At 27.9% G+C, this 24,351-nt stretch overlaps 1 protein-coding gene across 2 annotated transcripts; it reads left to right on the forward strand.

Annotated features, from left to right (window-relative positions):
- Positions 1-1,677: 1,677 nt before the first annotated feature.
- LOC129964267 (putative uncharacterized protein DDB_G0282133) lies at positions 1,678-12,881 on the forward strand. Of its 2 annotated transcripts, none has more exons than XM_056079016.1 (2): positions 1,678-1,751; positions 10,440-12,881. In XM_056079016.1, the coding sequence occupies exons 1-2, from the start codon at positions 1,712-1,714 to the stop codon at positions 12,833-12,835; spliced, it is 2,436 nt and encodes an 811-aa protein (XP_055934991.1). In that variant the 5' UTR covers positions 1,678-1,711; the 3' UTR covers positions 12,836-12,881. The 2 variants fall into 2 exon arrangements, with proteins under 2 accessions (XP_055934991.1, XP_055934992.1); XM_056079017.1 differs by lacking the exon at positions 1,678-1,751 and adding an exon at positions 2,658-2,722.
- The last annotated feature ends 11,470 nt before the right edge of the window (positions 12,882-24,351 follow it).

The following is a 24,351-nucleotide window of genomic DNA, read 5'->3' on the forward strand; positions in this document are numbered from 1 at the left end:
GCTCAATCCGCCTCTGGATCAGCTACTTAAAAAAGGCTTCTATGTTTGCTTCCAGATATATGGGAAGAAGTATGTTAAGTTGTAACACTGGTTTTTGCGCGCTTAAATAAAAGGTTATAAATCAAAGACGAAAAGTTTAAGTAGAAAATATTAAGTATTAAAAAGACATAAAACGAGCTAACGAACAGTAAGATAGCTTAATTAGGTAAGAAATAAATTTTGAAAAATATTTATTTCTTTTTAATTTATTTATTTTTTATTTTCCTTAAACACGTATTATACAAACAGTTGATAAAAATTTCACAACGGACACACACAAGGTGAATTATTATTCAGACTTTAGACAAAGTGAAGTTAAATGACTTACACAATTATGTTCATCAGATGACTATAGAGTCACTAGAACCGAAAAACTTCACTAGAACTATTAGACTTCACTGATGAACTAGAGTCACTTTAGAAAAAACTTAGAATTACTAGACAAAATATTTCTCTCCTACTAGTCTGTCACGGCTTACAGTTTCATGTATCATTTCACAAAAATGACTAAGATTAAAATTCAATTAAATATAAGATCAGTTTTTGAACAGTTTAACTTTAAAATATTTTAATTAACGTATCTTAGAACAGAATTTTTTTTTCATGAATGTGCTTATATAACATCGCTTGAGGTAATTTATTTTTAGACGTATTCCAAGAATTAGCTATAACACCAAAAATCAATTCTAACCTTAGTCTTAAAACTTAATAAAATTTTGTTCAGAATGTATTTCATTGACGACTTTATGTGCAAGATAAATTTGAATATATATATATATATATTCATTGCATTCATATCATATATATATATTCATTGAAAAACGTTGCAATATCTATAAACAGAGAAAGATATAAATCTTCCAAGATAACGTTTTAAGAATATTTTTCAGCAGATTAAGTCCTTGTCAAATATTTTTTACATTACACTTCCTTGATTAAATTAATGTTTTTAATCACATAAATTACATTGTTTTTGTCCTCGAATGTTAAGAACTGACAGAGGAAAGACTTTTTTCTTCAAAAATTTTCTTCTTAACTGTTTTCTCAAAGAAAACACGAATTTTTCTCAAAGAAAACACGAATTTTTCTCAGTCAGAAGCGCATCTTAATTAAACAAAATATACTGTGCTGCTTGTTTCCGAACAAATCTTAACGCCATCTATGAATGCTAATTCAATCGCACGAAAGATGAAAAAAATTTAATGACGAACAATTCTAGACAATAAGAATGTTTAAATAACTTCATAGTACAAAACCATCAGAATTCTATTTGCCGAAACAGAATTCTTAAGCATAAATTAGAAATAATTGAATAAAAAAAAGAATATTACTGTTCTTAACGATCAATATACAACTCAAAAAAGCAAGAAAAAAGTTTATTTCACCGAGTGAGTGACATTTGTTTTTATCACAGGTCGAAAGCAAATTCATTAAGAGTTAATGAGTTTGTCCAGCTGTTCACTGTTGCTACGAGTATAACCAAATGGAAGCTTCCAAAAATATTTTGTTTCTCGCGGTAAGGAAACGAATGATCTAAAATATGAAGATTTGATTTGAATAGAAGAAAAAATATTTGCACAGCAGCCATTGTTACTCTAATTTGCTTGTTTAAATATATCTCAAAACGGGGTTAAGGAACATAATAAAATAATCGGTCATTGCGAACTACAAGATGGGTACTGTGTTGCAGTTTGCAGCTTTCCTCTGTATATGTAAGTCTGATATCCATCAACTTTTTTCTTGTATATAATGAAGCAGTTAAGGCCAATATTTAAATTCAATTTTTATTTCAATATATGTAAAGTTCAATATATGAAACTTTTATTTCTTTTCAGTATCTTTGTGATATATTGACTTTTTTATTCAGTACCTATATTATTATTAATAACGGATATAAAATGATAATCTAGATAGAAAAATCATTAAATAAGAAATATACGCAATAGATTTCCTTTTTAATTTCAAAAATAAATAATTTTTAAATTAAAAGATAATAAATATGATCATTTATTAAATATATCTTTAATTAATATAATAATAATAATAATGTCTATTACCATAGGTCTGTTCGTAATATTGTTCATATTATTCCAACTAAACAACTGCATAAGGCTCCTATACTGAGAAGAGGCTGCAGTAGGTTAATTAAAAAACTTAATTTTCCTTTTTGTCAAATAAACAAGTTTATGAAAAATACAAATTCTATGAACGGCAAAATATTGGGATAAACTTAGCACTTTGTCAAGTATAATTGGTAATATAATAAGTAATAATATGGTATCATAAGTTCCATTACGTTCGCTTGGTTATTAGAAGAGTTATAAAGGCCGAACGTCTACTTCAATAATATTGTGCACAAATATATATGGGTGCCGAGCAGATAAAAAGTAATAGATGAATAAATATATTCACAAATTTAATAACATAAAAAGTTACCCTAAAATAAATTATTATCATGTTACAATTGGTGCTGAAATGTAAAACCAAATTGATCATCTTATTAAAAGATTGGGGCTTCATAATATGTCAACACCTCCTAATGTACTTTAGGTGGTGTTGACTTAGGTAGGAATGGTAAAGAAGTCAGCTCCGCAGCATTATTTTTCTCTCTAGGGAAATTCCAACTATCATACCGGAAGTCTGTCATCCCCGTTTTTGGGGTGTGGCAAGATGGGGGCAATTAGTTAGTAAAATTTTTATACCAATATTGAAATCATATGATATTTAGAAGTAATCAGAGAGAAACAAAAATGTCCTTTTGAAATCGTTATTAATCGATTAAGGATCAAATTATTTTTAATTGTCATATGTCATTAAATAGAAAGAAATAGCTCGAGTTATATATCGATTTTTAGACTTTTGTATTTATGCCTTTTTTATTTTACTTCATATTATTTTTATATTTTATTCTCACTTCAAGTATTCATACAATGATTTGATTTATATTGATGATGATATAATGATTTGATTATGATGATGCTATTAAGTTTTTATTTTGAGGTTGATATTATATTATGACATGTTTTAATAACTTCTTCTAATAGAGTTAAGAAATTGTTTTTTTATTTATTACTTATAGACGAATTATATATTTTAGATTTTATTTTTTTATAAAAACATTTTTTTATATAGTTTCCTTATTTTATTATTTTTGAACCAATTAAATTTGATGTAACAGTATTTCATCGTGTATATGGCAAAAAATTTCGAATTAATGTTATGAAATTAATCTTTTAAAAAATTAAGAAAGAATTATTATTATGATTAAACTTAATGAAAAAACTGTATTTTCTATGAGTCGCAAATAGAATTACACCTGCATTTAAAAATTTAAGTCATTATTATTTTGAATATGCTTTCGGGATTTTTGCTTATGGATTTTGAAAGCATAAATCATATGGTATCATTCTGACGAGTTGGGAACTGAACTTTGACCTCAAATAAATAAGAACACTTATGGAGAGGAAATAAATGTAGAGCTGTAAGCGAGGAGAAATAACAATCTTAGTAAAAATAAAAGTCATTGTGGCTATATTAGTATTTATGCATATTCCACATCTTCGCCTAAATCATAATTCAACTAAACTTTGCATACTTACTAAGTAAAGAATACTGTAGACTTTCTGTTACAATAAACTTCCCATTACAGTATGGTTCTGAATTGTGATGAAAAAGTTAATGATGCAATTTTTCCGTAGTAACTTTGGTACAAATAATTCCACAAGAAATAGTTTTGTACCATCTTTTCAATCATACCAATTTCATTCATTTTTCAAATGCTTTGCAATTCTTATTTATATTTCAAAATTTAAAAAATAATTTAATAGATGCAGACGATTTTGAAGTAGGAAAAATAGATTAGATTAGTAACCGATAGATATTCCATTGAGATACAGTAAAACTTTGAACTATTCTATCTTTATTTTTTAATATTTTTCTTTTATTTTTTAAACATATCTTTTTTCTGCTATTTTTAAAACAATTCTAAAGTTTCCTTAATTAAATTATTAGTTATATGCTGGTTTTAAAATAATTGGTTCAAATGATATTCAAATTTTAATTAAAAACTTTTCAGAAAATTTACGAATTTTGTGCATTATAATATTTCACACAAAATTAATTTTACATTAAAAATAATATTGATATAGCACCAAATACTGATTATGAGAGACTGAAATGTGGCCAGAATATTAAACTATAACTGAAAAATAACTCAAATTTGTTTCAGACTTTATCTTCATATATAATAGAAAACTTGTAAAAATACTGGGATTGATGTTCATTATTTTAATAATGTGTTCTTTATATGAGTAAAGTATAGGAATTTTAGATTAAACTGAATTGATCTTTATATTTACGTTTATAGAGTTTATGAAAAACAGGGACTTTATTTCTAATTCACAATATTTCAGCTCAAAGCCAAAGCGTGTAAAACTACCCCCCCCCCCCCCGCTACGAAGTAATATTGAGCAAAGATACATTTTAGAAAATGGACTATTTTGAAAAATGTAAATTGGAAGGACAAAAAAGAATTGCCGTCACTTCGCATTCAATGACTGTACTAAAAGAATATTGAAACTTGATCAGTGAAAAATCATCACCAAATTTACTATTACAAAACTTCCTTAGATGAGCGACATTTCCTGAATTTCCCCTATATCTTTTGAGAATCGACTGAATATTTTAATTATCTTTGAGAAATAATGAAAAAAAAGTGAATTATTGTCTAATTTGAATTAGAATAACAAAGATAGTTAATAATCTTTTTATAAGATTTCTCATATTATTATTCGTGTTTTTCAGTTTCCAAATTATGCAGATTCAACGTTCATTAAAAAAGAATGTTCTTAAATCTTTGAGAAGCAATAAAAAGCTAAAAATTAGAGGAGAATGGGGGAGGGGGGAATTCCACACATCAAAGGGAGTTTTGCAACAGTGAATTTAATAATGATCTTGCACTGACCAATTTTCAATACTCTTTAAATGCAACCAATTCCTTTTTTTTTTTTCCAAATTAGTTTATCTTTTCAAAACAACCAATTTTCTAAAATATAAATTCACGCGGTATCACCCTCTAAAGTAGATAATTTCGTACATGCTGCTTGAGTTGAAATTTGATAAATTAGGAGAAAAATACTTTTTCTTATGAAATTTATCAATATAAATGTAAATATTAATCCATCTTATCTAAAATTCTCATATTTTACTAAAATACAGAACAAATTATTAAAATAATCAACATGATTAAACGAAAAAAAGTTTAGTTCAGTTTCACAAGATCCTAAGGCTCAGAACCTGTTTTGTCTTTATTTTCTCCAATATTTTCGCAAAAGTTTGCATCGCTGTTATTCGTATTGAATAATAACGATTTCTTTTAAACTTTGGATTCACTTTTTGAATAATTCTTACTTTTCAAAAATTGATTGCGAATTTTTAAAGCAGTTTTTGATTTCCTTCTTCTTTAAATAAGTGACATGACTTATGATTGTCAATTTGAAGGGGGGGGGGGGTTATGATATGGATCCCTTATGGAAAATTCCTTATAAATATATCGTATATAATTTCGCAGCAGCTATAAAATACCCATTAAGTAAAGCAATTTTTTCTTCGGAATAATATCGCATACCAATTCCCATACTGCGCGGAATTACCTCATTTAAAACTGATTCGTTCAACTGGTCTGTTTCGATTAAAATTAAATAAATTACGTAAAACAATTATGCCCTTTAATGGAAAATGCAATGCCTGACAATATTTGCAGATGCAATTTGTTTTTTATTGCTTTAAAGATGAGTTTAACCTTAAAAACAAGAGGCCCAAAATTGTAAGGAAAACTTCGATTGTTATCAATATCCGAGAATGCTCTTATGGAAAGAGAAATATGAAGGGCGAAAGCTTATTCCGATATACATCGCTTCCACCAAGTAAGCAGGTAGTTCAAGATCATTTCCCGCGCTTTTTTCTACCGAAAGCAGCTGTGCGCGGAATCGCTCACTGAGTGGAATTACTTCTTTTCAGTGATAAAATAACAAATCGCACTACAATTATGGAATATTCGTTTAAAAAGAATTACCTTTTTAATGAGTTACGCGGTGCGTTAATTATATAGAAAAATTGAACTTATCAAAAGTAAAACTATGCTGAGTTATATATCAATGTATTCAAAAATTTTAAAGTTTTAAAAATATAAGAAATAGTTCTTTTTCGAATACATTAGCCATATGTCTAGAGGCTACTATTGTAAGATGTTAAAAATGCAACAGAAAGTTTTTTCACATTCTGTTTTATGTTCGATAAAAATTTGTCCATTATATAATACCTAATCTGGCCTTTTAAAAAAAATTAACTTTATAATATACCAAAATTTACGCAAGTAGCCATTGGTAGTAAAAGCTTTAAAAAAATTTTAAAAAACCACTGTACTATAAAATTTATGTTCGCTGATCCATTTCATACATCATATATTTGTAATTCAAAAAATATATTACGCTTCCTTCTAATAACAAATTCTACTTTATTAAAACTGCAAATTTCATACATTTGAATAAAGAAATAACATTTTTTTTGAAAAAAAAGAAAGCAAAATTCATATTGTATTAAAATTGTCTAATCTGATATTAAAAATATTTATCCTACTACGATTTATAATCATTATAATCATTCAAGAAGAGTAGATCGATGAATACAAACAAATACCAGTGATCTCCCCAAACCTTTCTTGCATAGAATTTTAGAGTAGCAATGTAATTGTTGGAAATTAAGGCAGAAACATTTTTCATTGCCGAAATTCCCGAAAACTTTACACGGCTATTAAATTGGCGTCATCAAACGACATTTTTTAAAAAAATTTTTAAGTGTAAAATTCATTATTGTGCAATAATATTTTCGGAAGTTATTGTGGAAAAACGCCCTAGTTCAGCTTAATGTTTAATTTAAAATTTCGGAAAGATTTCTCCGAGGTGCACCTTAAATATGTGTGACAAATTTGGTAGTCATAAATCGAACGGTTTGGCCTGTAAAATATACCCAGGCAGTCACGCATACACATACATTCTTCTTCATTATTAGTAGAAACAAAGATAGATTTGTCGGATTTAACCACTAGCAATTTATTAAATTTAATTTGATAAAAAAATAATTGAATTAAATAATCATCAAATTTAATTAAGTAATTAAATTGACTTTATATGTTGCTTTTTAATTGATGAAATGAATTCATGATTTTTTTCAGTTACATGAAATCGTGTAATTGCCTCTGTAGCAATAATAATAAAGTTAAAATAGTGCTAAAAATTTGCAAATTTATTATTTTAGTCATATTGTCTATAACTAACAATTCTCAAAAATGTTGCCATGCATTACAAACTTCAATCAATACAGATATGTTCAAATGGAGAAGATTTATAATATTGCTTCCATTAACAGAAAGCTTTTACAATTATTTCAGTTGTATTTCCAATTCATTTTCTAGTAATAAATATATTAGAAAACGAGAAAAATACAAATTTTTGAGTATATCATTTTTATTATGAAAGTCATTTTCTTGATAATGATTGATTTTTCGATTTTTTTTTCAATGTGAATTATTTTTATGTATAAAATATGAACAGTCTAACAATGCGCAAAAAGACCATAACTATTTTTCCAGTATTTCATTTATACGTATATGTACATTAAATTAAATATGATTATTTAAACATGAATAAACTTTTGTAGATTTAATATTAAAAAAATAAGATAAAGATACTGTGTGAAGAGAAAACATCGTGAGAATAGTTGCTTAGGATTCTCACACCTTGGAGATTAGTTTCAGTGTTGCACTTCGCATTAACAAAGACCTATCAATGAAGTTAACTATAATTTACATTTCAAACTATTTTCCATTTATTATTAGTATTATTTTTATTTCAGTTATTTTAGTATTATTATTGTGGAGGCTAGCTGCATCAACAATTTCAAAAATATTTATGTTTCTAACTTGTAATTGCTTTTTTAACAATATATTTATTCATTCACCATAAACCAAAATATAAATTAATTCATATTCATTCACCAATGGGGGGGGGGGAATCTGAGATTTGAATGATTTTAGCACAATAAATATTTCTCAAAACAAATCAACTGTTAAACTTGCCCCACTCTTGGGGCTAGTTGCAACAATCAATAAAAGCAACAATATTTTAACAAATTTTTTGTCAACAATCTTTTACTAATTGAAATAAGAAACGGCATCTGCTAATTATTATTTGATATAGAGACAGTGAATGATATCAAGTAGTTTGTAATAAAAAAAATGATAAAATTATCTAAGCAATCAACATAAAAGTCAATTTTTAACAGAATTGTAATGAAAGCAAACTGTCAAATCATTGCCTCTCACAGATTTGAAAATTAAAAATTGCAACCATTATTCATCATCAGAGTTGATCAGCCATTTTATTTTCATGCCAGGAAGAAGGTATATTCTGAATGCTAATACTTACAACATTCTGATAAACCAAATTTCTTTCTTCTAGTAAAAGCAATCCGAAATAAATATCCGCATTTCAGCAAATAAGAAGATATTTTCTCTTTTTTCCATAAATGTAAATACTTATCCTGGTTTAGCATATCCAACAGAAAGAAGAACGTTTCACGTTTTCTTTTTAATATTTTTAAGCAGAGACATAACAAATATTTAATAACTCAATTACATTTCTAATATTTAATAATTTTATGATACTTCGATTATAGCTAACTTATACACATCTCGACTTTCTGAAACACGATCAAAATTCCTTTTATAGTTTCTCATTGTAAAGCAAGAAAATAATTAGAGAGAATCATTCAGATTTAGAGTTCTGTGATCACTGATTTCCTCTATTACTTTCCTCGACGCGTGACGCAACTACGTACTTAGGTTTGGCGCGCTTTAATATTATTGGCTAATATCTGCTTGATATCTATGTACATGTATGTTTCCTTTCCCCCCTGCCGTCTCCTTGTAAATAATAATTTATTTTTCTTTCTTTCGGTCGGAAACTGTTCACGAATTATTTTAACAAGAATGAAATAGCTGGTGAGGTATCAATCAAAGAAGGAAATCTAACAATACAAATCAAAACACGAGGAAAATGCGTGTTATAACTTGCTCCAAGATTTTTTTACAACCTGCCCCATTTTGTGGGTTCGGACATTCATGCTCATTTACTAATTAATATTGCATTTATTGAAAAAATTAAAATATTTTATAATTGACGCGTAAACGAAATAAATTACAAACTTTTTTAATACATCAATTAATTTATCTTAAATTAAAACGTATGAATTTTTTTTTATTAACTAGCTAAAATAGACCGCGTTCACACAATTTTTCACTACTCGTTTAGGAATGGAACTAACTGTGTTTATTTAATATAGGTTCATTCATAAAAGTCATGTTTAATAAAATATCTGAACAAGACTTTTAAAATCAATGCATAAGCATGTGTTACAACTTACTTCTGTTAAAACTAGTCCCTAGCTTCCCTACTTAAAAAAATTAAATAGCGAAATGTTTTATTTTCATTAAAATTTATGTATACGCATACAGATAAATTTATATAATCAATAGATTTTCTCTCTTTTAATAAATATTTCATTGTTTTTTATGCCAATAAGATAAATACTCAATTTTAAGAGTTTATTTCAAATTCTGTGAAGAAACGTGTGGAGAAAAATTGAAAACACTATATTATTTTAAATTTTCTAATTACTTAAAAGGAAAGTTCACAGAGTAACAATCAATATCGTAAGTAATATTATAAACAAAAATGACAATTAAATTATGATTATTTTATTGCATGTATTCATGTTGCAAATACTGTTAAGAAAATTAGGATACTAGTGATGTTTCTAATCCTTTTAATCTTGCATGATTCAAGTTAGACAGGTTCCAAGACATGGACCGTGAACAATTTTTTGCTCATAAGTGCGATTCACCTGTGGTTAAAGTCTGGCTTGAATACGAATAAAATTTTTAGTGAAAATTTCTCGCATTTAAGTTTCATTTAAAGAAAATCCTCCAACAACCACATGATAGATTATTACTATTATTATTATTATTATTTTCATTTTATTGTGTTCCATCACGAATGCAAAGATTCTTTAACTTTCCTATTAACGAGCATATTTTTTTTTCTGAAAAATACACAGACGTAAAAAATAAAAAGCAACAAACGTTGTATCAATTTAAAAAAAGCGATTGTTTAAGTCCAAGGCAGCTTAGTGTTGTACAATCTGACAGAAACATACCGTTAAAATTCTTTTTTTTACCTTAGTCGAAATTAGCATCCACAATTTAAGAAACCTTGATATTAATAAATTTAACATTATTTCATATATATCCAACACATTAATTGTTTTGTATTTGTTTTTGACAGGTTGGCTGATAAGAGGCGTAATAACTCATCCCAATCAGGACGACGACAAGAGATTGACTAATAAGCCTCCAAATCAAAATGATCCAGCCGGAAGAGACTTTTATTTTGACGAACAAAGAGCAAATGACGATAATATAAAAACTGGGAGAGCGATTCCTCAATCAGCTTGGTCAAAAGAAGAAAAGGAACAAATCCAGACAGTTGAGAATAAAACTGGAACTCAATCAAATGATGAATTTAGCGTAAAGAATTTTTTATCGTATATGCTAAATATGGTTCAAGAACTGAAAAAAGACATATTTGGTATAAAAGAAATGGCGTCATTTAAAAATAAAGAAGAATTGGTAAATTCTCAAAATAATTTTGAAGACAAGAATAAACAGAATAAAATGGAAGTAAAAAATGATGCCCCAAAACATGGTGACTCACCAGAAAACAATGAGTTTAAAAGGGAAAATCAGCAGCACAGATCAAATTATTTAACAGATTATTATCAGAAGAACGGTATTAAATTTGTTGACGATGTAGAAGAAGATGAAGATCTTGAAAATTTTAGCGATCAGAGTGATGATTCTTCTCATCAACCTATTGAAGAAATCAACATACAAGAAATTAATATAAAAAATAAGAATCGCAATCAGAATGATGATTCGTCTTATAAACCTAATGAAAGAATCACTATGCAGGGAATTAATAAAAATAATAAGAATACATACAATGCTAAGTGTGTGAGAATTACGAGAAAGCCTTACACATATTCTTCTGAAGTCGAGAAAATTACAACCACTCCAAGTAGTCAAACCAAAGTGTCAGAAGAAAATGTTAAGGATAACAAAGAGAATAGAAAAAATCATAATTTTAAAGAATCTACCACAAAACCTTCAGCAGCTGGAAAAAATAATTTAAAATCATCTACAGAAGAAACTGAAAACATGCCAATTGCATCTTCAACTTCCAAAATAGGAAAATGTGTTAAAAAGAATAATTTGAATTCCCTCAACAATCTAAATGAGAAAAAAGATCCTACTGAAAAACCTTTAAAATCTGCTGCAATTGTAACAACAAAGAGTCCTCAAAATGAAAAATCTGATAAAACAAACTCTAAAAGACCTAATCAGAATAAAACTCCTAATAATCTTTCGAAAGGGACATCACCATCGTCTGATTATAAAAATCCTGAAAAGAGTTCAAAAAATAAAGGTGTCTCAGATTTTGATAATAAATCTGGTGTCCACATACAATCAACAACTTTGCCTCCTCAGAATTCTAAAGATTTCGTTTATCCTGAAAATATGGGCAATACAAATAAACCTTATACTTCTGACATATTTTCCAAAAAACCAGCATACAGAAAGCAACAAGAACAAAACACTTCTCCGAAACCGGCAGATGAAAAACGAATTCAAAATAATGCAAAATCTCTCAAAAATGTTGATAAAACAAATGAGTATGCTACAGTGTCAACTACTAATCATAGAATGAGTACTAAAGCACATACGATTGGCACTGAAATTAATGATAACTTTAAAGAATCTAAAAATAAGAGGTCCAATGTTATTTCTTCTCACACAACCATAACTTATAACGAAAATGGACCAAATTCAAAGTCCGAGGGACAGCAAAATAACTTAGATACTGATAATACTATTCAATCTACTACTTCTGAAAATATAATAAATATGGACAATCTGAACAAACATTTATCTGACAATTTTACTGACAAAAAAAGGACAAACAAAAACGATGAATCAGAAAAATTAAATGCTAATAATCAGGATAAAAGTGATTCAGAAAGTCAAGGAGATAGTGAAACTGAACAATTAAAAGAGCAGCAAACAAACAATGCTCCCGAATCAGAAATATCCTTAAAAAATAAAAAGACTAAGGATTCAAAACCAGAAAATGACATAAAAGAAGCAAATGATAATTTGTCTTCGACGACTCCAAGTGACCTTCATGCTTCACAAGATTCGAAAAGCGAATTCCGAAATCATGATATTGAAGGGTTTGGTAAACCACAAGAACTACAGGAAAGCAACGAAGATCTAAGTAAAAAGGACGAAATGCCTGAAATTTCACCAGATTATGAATATGAATATGAAGATGATACTGAGGATTTTGATATTTCGGATGAATTGATGGATATGCAAGATGATCAAAATCAAGAGAGTGAAATTAATATAAACAATGGAAAATATGAGAACAACGATGAAATGTATCCTACAACTGTTTTAATAAACGAGTTCCAAATTTCTGAACAAACAGGATATGCAATGAAAGGAAATTCTCAGGAACAATATGACACATTTTTAGAGTATATCTATAAACATTCACATAATCCTTTATTTCAGTCCTTAAAAAACCAATCTAATGATTCTTCTTATGGTCGATATTAAAATTTTGAAAACTATCTTTTTTATTTGTGATTGTGAAGAATAAACGTAGTTGTCATGATATTTTTGTATTTAATTATAATGTTATTTGTATTCTTCATGAATATCATTTTTTTCCCAATATATTGCTTTTTGCACAAAATTTAAATTCAAATGTTCTTGTTAATTTATTTATTTTTTGTATATTCCATCTATTTCAGCATATTAATATTTTAAGGGTATTATTTTAAATAATGTTTTAATACTGAAAAACTTTAAAATAATGATGTTTTATGGGGATTGAATTATATAAATGTTTAATATTCGATGATATTTTATGGGGTAAAAGTTTAATTCCTTTTTCTATTCAACAACTTAATTATACTGTTTATCAATATATTTTTATATGTAAATCAAAGAAACAAGATGGACAAAAATTTTAATACGCTTTTATTTTTATTTATATAATACGATTTTTTAACACGTTTTTATGCAATTTTTTAATACGTTTATATTTAGGATTGAAAAAAATAATTGACCACAAAACAATATATCGTATCAATATAATACATACTTGTATATCGATAGATAATATATCAATACATTATGATCTTAAATAATTCACAATACATTATGATATCATTATGAGGCATTGTATTTCTCCTGCACAATTTCTTTAAAGGTACAATAGATACTGTTTAGATCAGAAAATATAAAGTTATGCGTTAAATTCAAAGGTAACGATCAGAAAACAATTTTTTAAATAACTTTGAAATATGCATTTTGCATGAAAGCATTTCCACATACATAATTCTAAAATAGAACTGAATCTTTCATTCAGTAAAAAATAGGAAAGAAAATATAAGATTGTAATGAAACTTCATTTCTCAATAGATTTTCAAAATTAATCATTAATTTTTCAAATTGTTTTAGAAAGTTTATTTTTAAACAATCTTTGGCATTTTAAAACTAATTTCCACAAGAATTCTATCTAAACAGTTTATTTATTTAGGGGGAAATTTCTTTCAAATTTTTAAAAAGACAGAATATTTTATTCAATTTCTTCCTGAGATATTATAAATACTTCCGAAATTTTATACAGTTGTGCATTTTCCTAATGTCAATACAATAATTTTGTATTTTCATAATTTAATTGTCAATTAATTGCTTACTTGAAATTAAATTCTTTTAAGAGAAATGTCATTTGGCAATCAATTCAGGAGAAATAATTAGATTTCATAATAATGATATATTGAATAATAAAACAGAATAAAAGCAGAAAAGTTTTTCTTGAAGGACGTTTTTATGATTGTTCCGAAATGTAGATATTTTTTATCAAATATCTGAAAATTAAAAAAACCGCAATATGCTGCAAACAATATGATAAGACTATTATACTACAATGAATACCATATGAAAAAAAAATCCGAAACATAGAATAAAAATTAAAATATTTTACACATGTGAGTAAAATTCCCTTTTACTTAGAGTTTTTAATATCACACTTTCACAAATTTTGATTTTATCTCCACATTTGTTATAAAAAAATACATTTTTTTTCACTTTTTGGTATAATAATAAAAGCTTTAAAAATTTTAATGTTATTTATTAGTCGCTATTGTCGATTAGCTAGTCCGCCGTGATTAATACTCGCGCAAATTTTCATTTAAATATTTTATGCTTCTAGGTCTGTTAATAACTTCTTCAGTAAAATATTTTTTAGCTTCAAATTTTGATAATGATAGAATATTATAGACACCATAAGCCATTTTGATCATTGTGTTAAATATGTCTTTAATTTTCTGTCAGCTCCCGTAAAATTTGAGTTTTTAAATTGAAGGGGAAGTAATTAAACTTCAACTAATACAAAAACGTTTTTGTTGAAACTAAACATACTTTCCTAAATTTGAGTACAGAAAATCAAAGTGTTCAGCACTGAATTATGTGTATTACAGAATATTTTTTTATTTATAATTTGTGCAGCATATCAAAGAATTATTCAATAAAAAATTACTCTGATTCATCATAAATTTCAATTTTATGTCTTACTTTCAAAGAAGAATAAGAATTTAAATGACGTAAATAGTAATTTTGTTTCCAGGGGCTGCACTTCTGGAAAAATAAGGAAGTATAAATTTGAATAAAGAATTCTAACTGAATAAGGAATTCTAAGGAATCATATTCAGATGTATATTCTTGACCCTATTACTACTGTACCGCATCACATCCCCGTTCCTAGAGGATAAGTCCAACATCTAAAGGAAGTGTTAGACTTGCTTGTACTTTGTACTTTAGGATGTGTTGGTAAGTTGCTCCTGGTCAGTTTCAAATGGATGTGTGTGTAAAAAGAAAAGAAATTTTCAAAAACAAAATCAGTACTAAATCTGCATGACCCGTCTTAAAAAAAAAAAAAAAAAAAAAAAAAAAAGACTACGTCTTTAAAAAAAAAAAAAAAAAAAAAAGGACTACTACTTAATATTTTGAGGAGAGTAATCATTGCGTTTTTAGTTGGGATCCGATACATAAAGAATTAAGTACAAGGTCGAGAAGAGAAGGAAGAAATAAAAAAACACATAAATATATACTAACGCAAAAAATTCACTCACTGATAAAAAAAAAAAAAAAAAGTTATCTGGGATAGCATGATATGTAAAATCAAATGTCAGAAAAAGAGAGAGAGAGAAAAGAAAATAAATGCAAGTAAAAAACAGAAAAAGTGAATTACTTTAACTCGAAACGCTTATATGTATATATAGGGTAACAGGAGATAAAATGCATCGATTCAAAATGACGAAAAAATATCCTTGAAAAAGAGAGAGAGAAAGAGAAAAAAGCAATATTACAAACATATGAATATGTACTCCAGAAATTTTAAGAATACCTTAAAGGAACCAAATATATAACCAAAAGCAACAAATGAAATTAAACAAAATTCTGATAAATTTTTTTAAAACCATTCCTAGGTACTTATTTCCAGCCACTAAAGTATATATGTGACAAACTTGATAGCTCTAAGTTAAACGGCCTGGCCAATACCAGAATGCCAACGCACACTTTCATTATTAGTAGTAGAGAAGATGAAGATTGAATAATTTGAAATTCGCACTTTTTGATTTTAGATCATATTTGTTCATAAACTTTTTTACTTTATTTTTAATCATTTGTATTGGGAGCAAACAAGCATGGATATTTCAGAAAAGCATTATGAGAATGCACAAACTAAGTTTCGTTTTCTCTTATTTTGACGAATATACTTCCACATTTTGATTGAACTGAAGTCATAAAGAAATATCTCCCTCCAAATGAGAGATGTGTATTCCGCATAGCTTAAACTTCATAATATTAAAATTATTGTAAACCTTGTTGAATTCATAAGCATTAATAAGAAGATTTTCTATTACTTTAAAAAAATAGACTCCAATTTTTCATTATTTTAAACCCTAATTTCCTTACTTTTTAATGCCATTAAGATGAAATTAATAACCAATAAAAATAACTTTGATAGAAAGAACCATAATATCGCTTAATACATTAGAAAATTAGTATCATAAATTATCATTTAATATTTGCATGTGTAATGATGTATGCGTCGAGAGGTGAATGCGAAATATTTGAAGATTTGAGATAATGGAACATTTTATAACACCCGAACACATAACAGTATAGTCATCAGAATTAATTAACCCTCTAATTGAGGGGTGTTTTTTTTTTTTTTGGCTTCCATATTCTATGAAAATGCAGGTACTGATTTCAAAAAAAGTCAAATTCATTCTATCAGGATTTTTTTTTTTTTTTCGCCTCTCTGAGTTAGGGAACATAATAGTGCCATAGGAAAAAAAAAATATTCTTTGAGTATGAAACTCTATTAATATTAATTATTACGATTTCTTATTTATATATTTACAATATTTAAACATTATTGATTCCAAAAAAATCAGCAATGCTTAGATCAAAACCAGCGAACATGGACATAGAAGTCTTCAGTAAGCAATAATTTTGGCGGGAAAACAAGCAGCGCCATCTAGGGAATAAAATATGAAAATTATACTTCCGTCTTGTTTCTTCACTTAATTTTTATCCGAAAAGTAATTTATCAGATGCACAAATTATTTTGAGTTCTCCTTTATTGAAAGACACAGAATCCGATTATTAAGTAGGGCTAGGAACTTTACAATTTAAGTGAGTCCAGAGCTCTCGACATTTTTTTTGTTGCATTTTGAAAGTTATTTAATTTTATGCATTAAATTTAAAGGAATACAATCGCACATATTCCAATTAAAATCTTGACGAAATTAATTTTATAACATTATTTAATAACATTCTAAATCATTTATCATTTGAAAGTGTTATGTAATTATTTTTAAAAAAATTTGATTTGTGATTTTTAAAAAAGTGTCCGATTTTATTATTAAATACGAATTATTATTTAGATAGTGTTAATAAAAGCAACAAAAGCAAGTTAGTTCAAAAGAAGTTATTAATTTAGTTGCAAAAAAAATTTGTAAAAAATATAAGCTCTTTAATCAATGAAATATTAGAATCCTAACCAATTATGATTAGCAAAGTGTTCTTATCTTTTCATTACATTTGTTCACCTATTACAGTATTTATAAACACCGAGTGTTTGATTAATTATAATGTGGCCAAACTTCGATGCGGCTCAGTCAGTGTGTTATAATAAATAAAAATATGTACATTTCACAAAGTACAAATATATATTCTAATATAATAATAAAGAATAAAAGGGGAAAAATCCCTCTTAAATTTGATAATAAAAAATAGTCCAACTAAATTAATCATCAGCATGACATTCTACTGAAACGTATTGAAATATGAAACTATATTGTCCAGTTTATTAAAAGAAGGGTCTCATACTGTATACTGCCAAGGGCATCAAAATACTTAAATCCGTCACTGACCGCTTCATCATAAGAAAAGCAAAATTTCAAGGAAGTTGCAATATCTATTAGATGCTTGGATACAAAGTGTTTAGGCAAATAAACGGATTCGCAGAGGAGTAAGGGTAATATAAAAGATCGAAAACAAATTGAAGATTTGATGGTTTGATAAATTGCAGTTTACTCAATCTTAAATAACTTTACAACACCTTTTTCTTTTTTTTTTCAAGATGATTTCTTCCATTAGAAAAACTAATTAATTGAACAAGTTAATGTTGAAAATAAAATACAATTTAACACTGAAAGAATAATTAGCCACGTTACATAATACAGAATTTAAATCTTGTCGATTAATTTCAGTTGATTTCTGCACTACTATTAATAGTTCTTTTTGGGGGGTCAAATATTTTACTTCAGTATCATTATTTGTTTAAATATAATAGTTTTTAATCTAGAAAATAGGGAAGGATTGACCTTTTAATTTCTTTGGCAATAGCAAGTACTATTTGTACCACTAAACAAACTCATTCCTTTTTTTTATCAGGTTTCATGTCAAAATCAATTATATTTTGAAGTTCAAAAACTGGCGTGGTCTTCATTATTTTGAATGTAGGAAAAAATCTTGTCCATGGTTTGAACTATATATAAATCGGAAAGCCAAAATACCTTGTCCTCTGAGAGCTTTGTTTCATTGAATCGTTTTACACTGCATTTAATTCAATGTTTTGCTATTTATTGGAGTCGCAAAATACTTTTAGAAATGCTCTGGAGAATATTAACATTTCATTAAGACAGAGGAAACAAGATATAAAAGAAATAAAGAAATGGGTACAAACAAAAAATTTATAAAGCACCAAAGTAGACAACTGTCGCAAGATGAGTAATGGCTATGAATTAACTATTTCATATTAATCGTTTAAAATGTCAATAATCTGTTGACAACAAACTAGTCACCAAAGGCAACTAGTTTAACAAAACATGCATCATGATACTTGCCATCAATTGCGATCAAAATGATTGGGTCAATAATGAACAAGACCACAATCTTCGACCAATCATTCTTTTTTCTAGTACTTTCATCATAGTATCTTTAAACTTACTTATTTGTGGAAACAATTTTAATTTCTTTCTGTTCTTTTTTTCTTTTCCTCTAATGCTTCGTCCCTACATGTAGATGGAAAAAAATGACTTTTAAATGTTGATGTTAATTGCTTTCTTGTTTTTCTTGAGCTTATATATGCTCCAGCTTCACGTTTCCTATTAAATATAGCTATGTTTCTATTGCGAACTTAATCCTTCCAACTGTCCACGTGGAGTATAATTAAGGTCTTATTTTGTGATAATGAATTCTTCCATCATGTCTCTGTATACTCACCTTAGTAAGGGTATCTAACTTACGTTTTAATAACATTGTAGGCCTTTCTACTAAAGCATTTTTACGAATCAGATACGACCATTCGTTCAGGCAAGTACCAAAGAAAAGATAGATAAATGCAGACCCACAGGACATATACAGTCACAAAATTTCGTAAGACTCGAATTTAAACTATTTTTCTAGCCTCGTGAAACCCACCTCATTCCTTTCTTTCCTAATTTTTTGCAGAATTCTGCTACTGAGTTCTGTAAATAGTTCTTTATTTGAATTCTTGTTTATGTTGTTTTTCAATGTAAATGTATACATGCCATCCTAACATTGAAATAGTGTTTTAGATTTAGATATTTAAATTTGTTCCTTTTAGGTGGAAGCTATTTTGGTTCGAACTTCATAATTTTGAACCTTCAGAAAGAATAAATTAGCAGTCGTTATTAATTTAGAATTATTTGAGATCATCATTAAGTAAATTAAATGGTGAGCAAACTAACTTGGATTCCTTCTTCAAACTTTCTCGCCACTCTAACGCTCTGACTTTCTTGCACTAAGATATATAAATATATATACTTACAAAAGTAAAAAATTTTTGCATAGAATGATTATTTAGGTATATATTTGGCTGTATATGATGCCTTTCGGAAGAAGAATTTTTTTTGGAAATTGTAAAAATCAATCAAAATTTTAATACGAATAAGTGCTCATACCTCAGTAATAAAGTATAATGGTGCTATTTATTTCACGCAGAATTTTGTCTCTACTTGTCTCCTTTCTTATTCTATGTCTTCTTTAAGTCATTTCTAGATTCAAAGTATCGCTTTCGACTACTTTGGGGAAAAGTATAAAAGCACCACATTTCACTCTTTTTTTTTTTTCACCTACTAGCCAAAATTTATTTCTCAGTTGACTTTTACTGAAGTGATTAAAGCAATGAATCTTTAATCACAGTTTTTTCCCGTCTAAAAACCTCCGTTCGTAGCCTGTGCCCAAGTTATTAAGATAAAAATTTCTTATGCTACCAATGCATTAGAACTTCGGGGACTTAAGAGATATCATTTAAAATGTCATAAATAAAGTTTTTATATTTTAAAACACACGGGCGTAAAATTTTTACGAATAAAAATGTTGAAGTTATTTCACTACTCCAAAAATTTTAAAAGAATAGAAAATGATAATTTTAATCGTGATGAAGGTCGAATGACTATCCGTAAAGATTAAAATATCTTTAGTTGGAATTGATAACTCGTGCATGGCTTGATAAATTGCCTAAACTCCAGCCGTAAAACAGAATTTAATAAGTACAGGCGAAAAATAATTTTTTGAATACATAAAAGAACAGGAAGTAAAGCAATGACTGTGATGAAATAGTTCGAAAATGAGTTCAGAATTCATCCACTGAATCCAGCAGATATCCTTATTTAATATCCTTATTGAAGTCAGCTAGGTATAAAAATAGAATCTTTCAGAAAGCCAATATCAGACATGTGCTGGGTTGTTTGTTAGAGATTTGTGCTTGTCATTCAGCAGCTTTATTTCAAATTTTCTGAAGTCTAACAAAAACAAATGATTTTGTCATTTATTAATCTAGATGATTTCTTGAAAGAAAAAACGATGAGACCCCAAAACTTTGTTCTCATTGGAAAACGGGTATGTGAAAAAGAAAAAGAAATAAAGTAGCTTAAGTATATTTATGGGTCCACAATTTAAGGCCAGTATATGAGAGTGGCATTTATTTATTTATTTTGCTGCATATTTGAAAATCTAAGGAAAAGAAAGTGGAAGAATTCTCAACATTTCTAATTTTGTTCACGAGAATTTTTCGTAGCAAAAAATATATTCGATATTTTGAACTTCGTTACAGGTGGAGAAGAAATTATATCAAATTTAGGAAGTATTTCATTAATAGGAAAGATTCCAACTCGAAATCATGACAGTAAAACGTCTGTATTATAATTAGATGGATAGTATAAATGATTTGATTTGATACCTCCTAAATGAGGAAAGTGATTGCTGTATTTGCTATTTTTCCATCCCTTATCGTTACTTTCGATTGTTTCCCTTTTGAGATATTTGTATGTATTCAGAAGAGATCCATTTTAGAACATTAGAATAGTGGTCTGTTCTCAGGGTCGGCCATCTGGGGGGGGGGGCTATGCACCCGGGCCCCGCGACTGAGGTGGCCTCACCGTTATTAAGAATTAAAATAGTGTTCTGAACAATAATAGCATTTACGCGTACTGAAAGTATACAAGTTTGTTTCCACTTAGCTGGCAATGATCTTATTAGGCAGCTTATTAGGCAATGATCGCAGTGATACCTATAAAAGGGAGGGGGAAGTTGATTTATGAATAAAGAAATCCCCTTCAGACATCTTAAGACAGAAAGGAGCGACTTCTGGGCACTAGCGGCTGCCAGAAGTCGAGGCTGAGGCTGGGTTCAAATGGACTTGTAAATCATCAGCTATATATATATATTTTTTTCTGCATTTAATGTAATATTTTTTATGCGTGCTATTATGTTTGTTTATATTAAGTTGCTGAAACAAAAAGTAAAACGAAGATAAATTAAACGATCAACACCTAGCAATGCACATTGCATTACTGCTTCATCGGCCTTGACCGGAATGAAAAGAATAAAGGAAAAAGTTTAAATGTAGCAGTAGGCGGATTCGGATATATACGAAGTTTATAGTATATATTATAGTCTTGTTCAAGTGTGTAAAATATTGTTAATATAAGGAAAATAGATTTACAATCACTTACCTCAACTACTAGGTAATAGCTTATAGTATAACATATAATAATTTGATAATTCATTTTAGAAACTGATTAATACTGTTAGATATAATCATGTCCACACCAAGAAAATATCCCTCTAGGCTTCAAAAAAGAAAATTTTCAGAAAAGAAAAAAGAAAAGCTAAACTTCAAGACGACACAAGCAGATCTGTTTTCTTGGGTACAAAGTAATTTTGGCAAAGAAATTGCTTCAACTGCAGAAATTGCAATTCAAACTTCAACTGAAAGAAGAAAGTTCAGCGCAAAGTTCACAGTGTAGAAATAAAAATGTTGAAACGGTGAAATTTGTTGAAGAATCGTGTGTTTATACAAATGTGATCGAATCAGAAAATAATGACAAAAATGACAGTAACAAATATGATCAAAAGAGTATAAATGATCCTGGTTTATGGTCAAGTATATAACTGATAAATTTAGAAAGTTTTGTGTTAAAATCGCACCTGTGCAAAACAAAGGAGATTTTGCTAAAAATGCTGAAGGTAGATCATTTTCCACTACATACTACTTTTTAAAAAATGCCAAATGGTGAAACTCAACTTTGCAGCTGGTTAATTTATTCAAAGACACAAGACTACGTATTTTGTTTTTGTTGTTTACCGTTTTCCAAAAGAAGAGGAAATGACCACATTACACGATTTATAAGTGGCTATAATAACTGGAGAAAAATATCAAAAGTAATCTAAGATCATGAACTCTCTAGTTGTCATATTAATTCGTTAATTGCTTGGAAAGAATTATTAAAACTACAAAATTTGTGTTCAACTATTAATAAAACAAATAAGTAAGGAGACGGCACGACTCAAATTACTTTTTCAAAGAATTGTAGATGTGATTATATTTTTAGCGTGTAATAATCTTCCACTTAGAGGAACCTGCGAAATAATAGGTAAGTCTAATAATGGAAGTTTTTTATATTTAATCGAATTATTAAGTAAATACGATCCTGTGCTAATGGATCATATAAACAAAATAATAAATTCTAAAAATAGAATTGTGCATCATTTAGCACATACGTCACAAGAACAAATTATTTCTGCGTTAGTAAATGAAGTCCTTAACAAAATTAAACACGATATAAAAGCAGCCATGTACTATCGTAACCAAATGGATTGTACGCCTGATATTTCCCATAAGGAACAAACTTCAATCATTATTAGATATGCAAATTTTGAGGAGAAAAGGTTAACTATATAAACGAGTCATTTATAGGGTTTATTGAAGTAACTGATCTGACTGGTGAAGGACTAGCAAAAACTCTATTGGAAATATTAAGCGAACTTGATTTAGATATTATGAATTGTAGAGGGCAAGCATACGACAATAGTAGCAACATGAAAGGGAAATATAAGGTGTACAGTTTAGAATACTTTCTCTAAACCCGCATGCAATTTATGTGCCTTGTCTATCACACTCCTTTAATTTATTAATTTGTGATGCCACTTCCAGTAGTATATATTGTAAAAAGTTTTTGGGGATATTACAACGCTTATATTGCTTATTTTCTGCATCTACAAAAAGATGGCGAATTCTACAAAAGCATTTAAACATTACTCTTGAACCATTATGTGACACTCGTAGGAAAGCCAAAATAGATTCGGTTAAAGCTATTTATACACAGTTTGAACAAACTTGTAATGCCCCAGAAGAATTTATTGATGTAAGTAACGATAATACAGCGGTATCCGAAGCTAAAAGATTATTAGATGGAATACAAGAAATGCCATTTATTTTATGTTTAATAGTATGGTTTGCAATATTGTCCAAAATTAATACTATCAATAAACTATTCCAAACAAAAACAATTATTCTTGATTCGGCTTTCAATTTAGTAAAAAAAAAAAAAATTGAAATTGAAATTTAGAATATAAGAACAAAATTGAACACATTTTTAGATGAAGCAAAAGTACTAGCACATAATTTGAACATTTTAAAACATTTTCCTGTTAAACGAATTCGAAAATGAAAAAGATTATATTCCGAATTAGCAGAAGATGAAGTTATAAAAAACCCGGTAGAGGAATTTAGGTGTTATTTTTTTAACACTGTAATTGATACTGTTATTTTACAAATATAAGATAGATTTAAAAATATACCAAATATTATTTCTGATTTCAAATTAGTCACTGATATAAATTTTTTTAGGAAAACATAAATTAGAGAAATATTCCAAAAACTTTGTAAAGTTTTATAACAAAGATGTAGATGAAAAACTAATTCAGGAAATTTGTTTGCTACAGGATTTGATTGAATGAAATACATGTAAATAATGCACAAGACATATTGCAATATATACTAAATAATAATCATAATGAGTTATTTCTGCGTTGTTTCTTGTGGCATTTAGCCAAGCCCGTTGTTACGAAGACAGCGATTTAAGCCGATAGGGGGTGCGTATCTTGTTTATGAGTTATTTCTAAATGTATTAACTGTTTTAAAACTTTTTCTTACGTTACCAGTTGCTATAACAAGTGCTGAG

The sequence above is a fragment of the Argiope bruennichi genome, chromosome 3 (genome assembly GCF_947563725.1).
Source record: "Argiope bruennichi chromosome 3, qqArgBrue1.1, whole genome shotgun sequence".
NCBI classification, from domain to species: domain Eukaryota; kingdom Metazoa; phylum Arthropoda; class Arachnida; order Araneae; family Araneidae; genus Argiope; species Argiope bruennichi.

Coding starts and splice junctions, on each gene's coding strand:
- LOC129964267 (XM_056079016.1), top strand. CDS start 1,712: ATGGGTACTGTGTTGCAGTTTGCAGCTTTCCTCTGTATAT. Junction 1,752..10,439: donor TGCAGCTTTCCTCTGTATAT/GTAAGTCTGATA, acceptor TGTTTTTGACAG/GTTGGCTGATAAGAGGCGTA.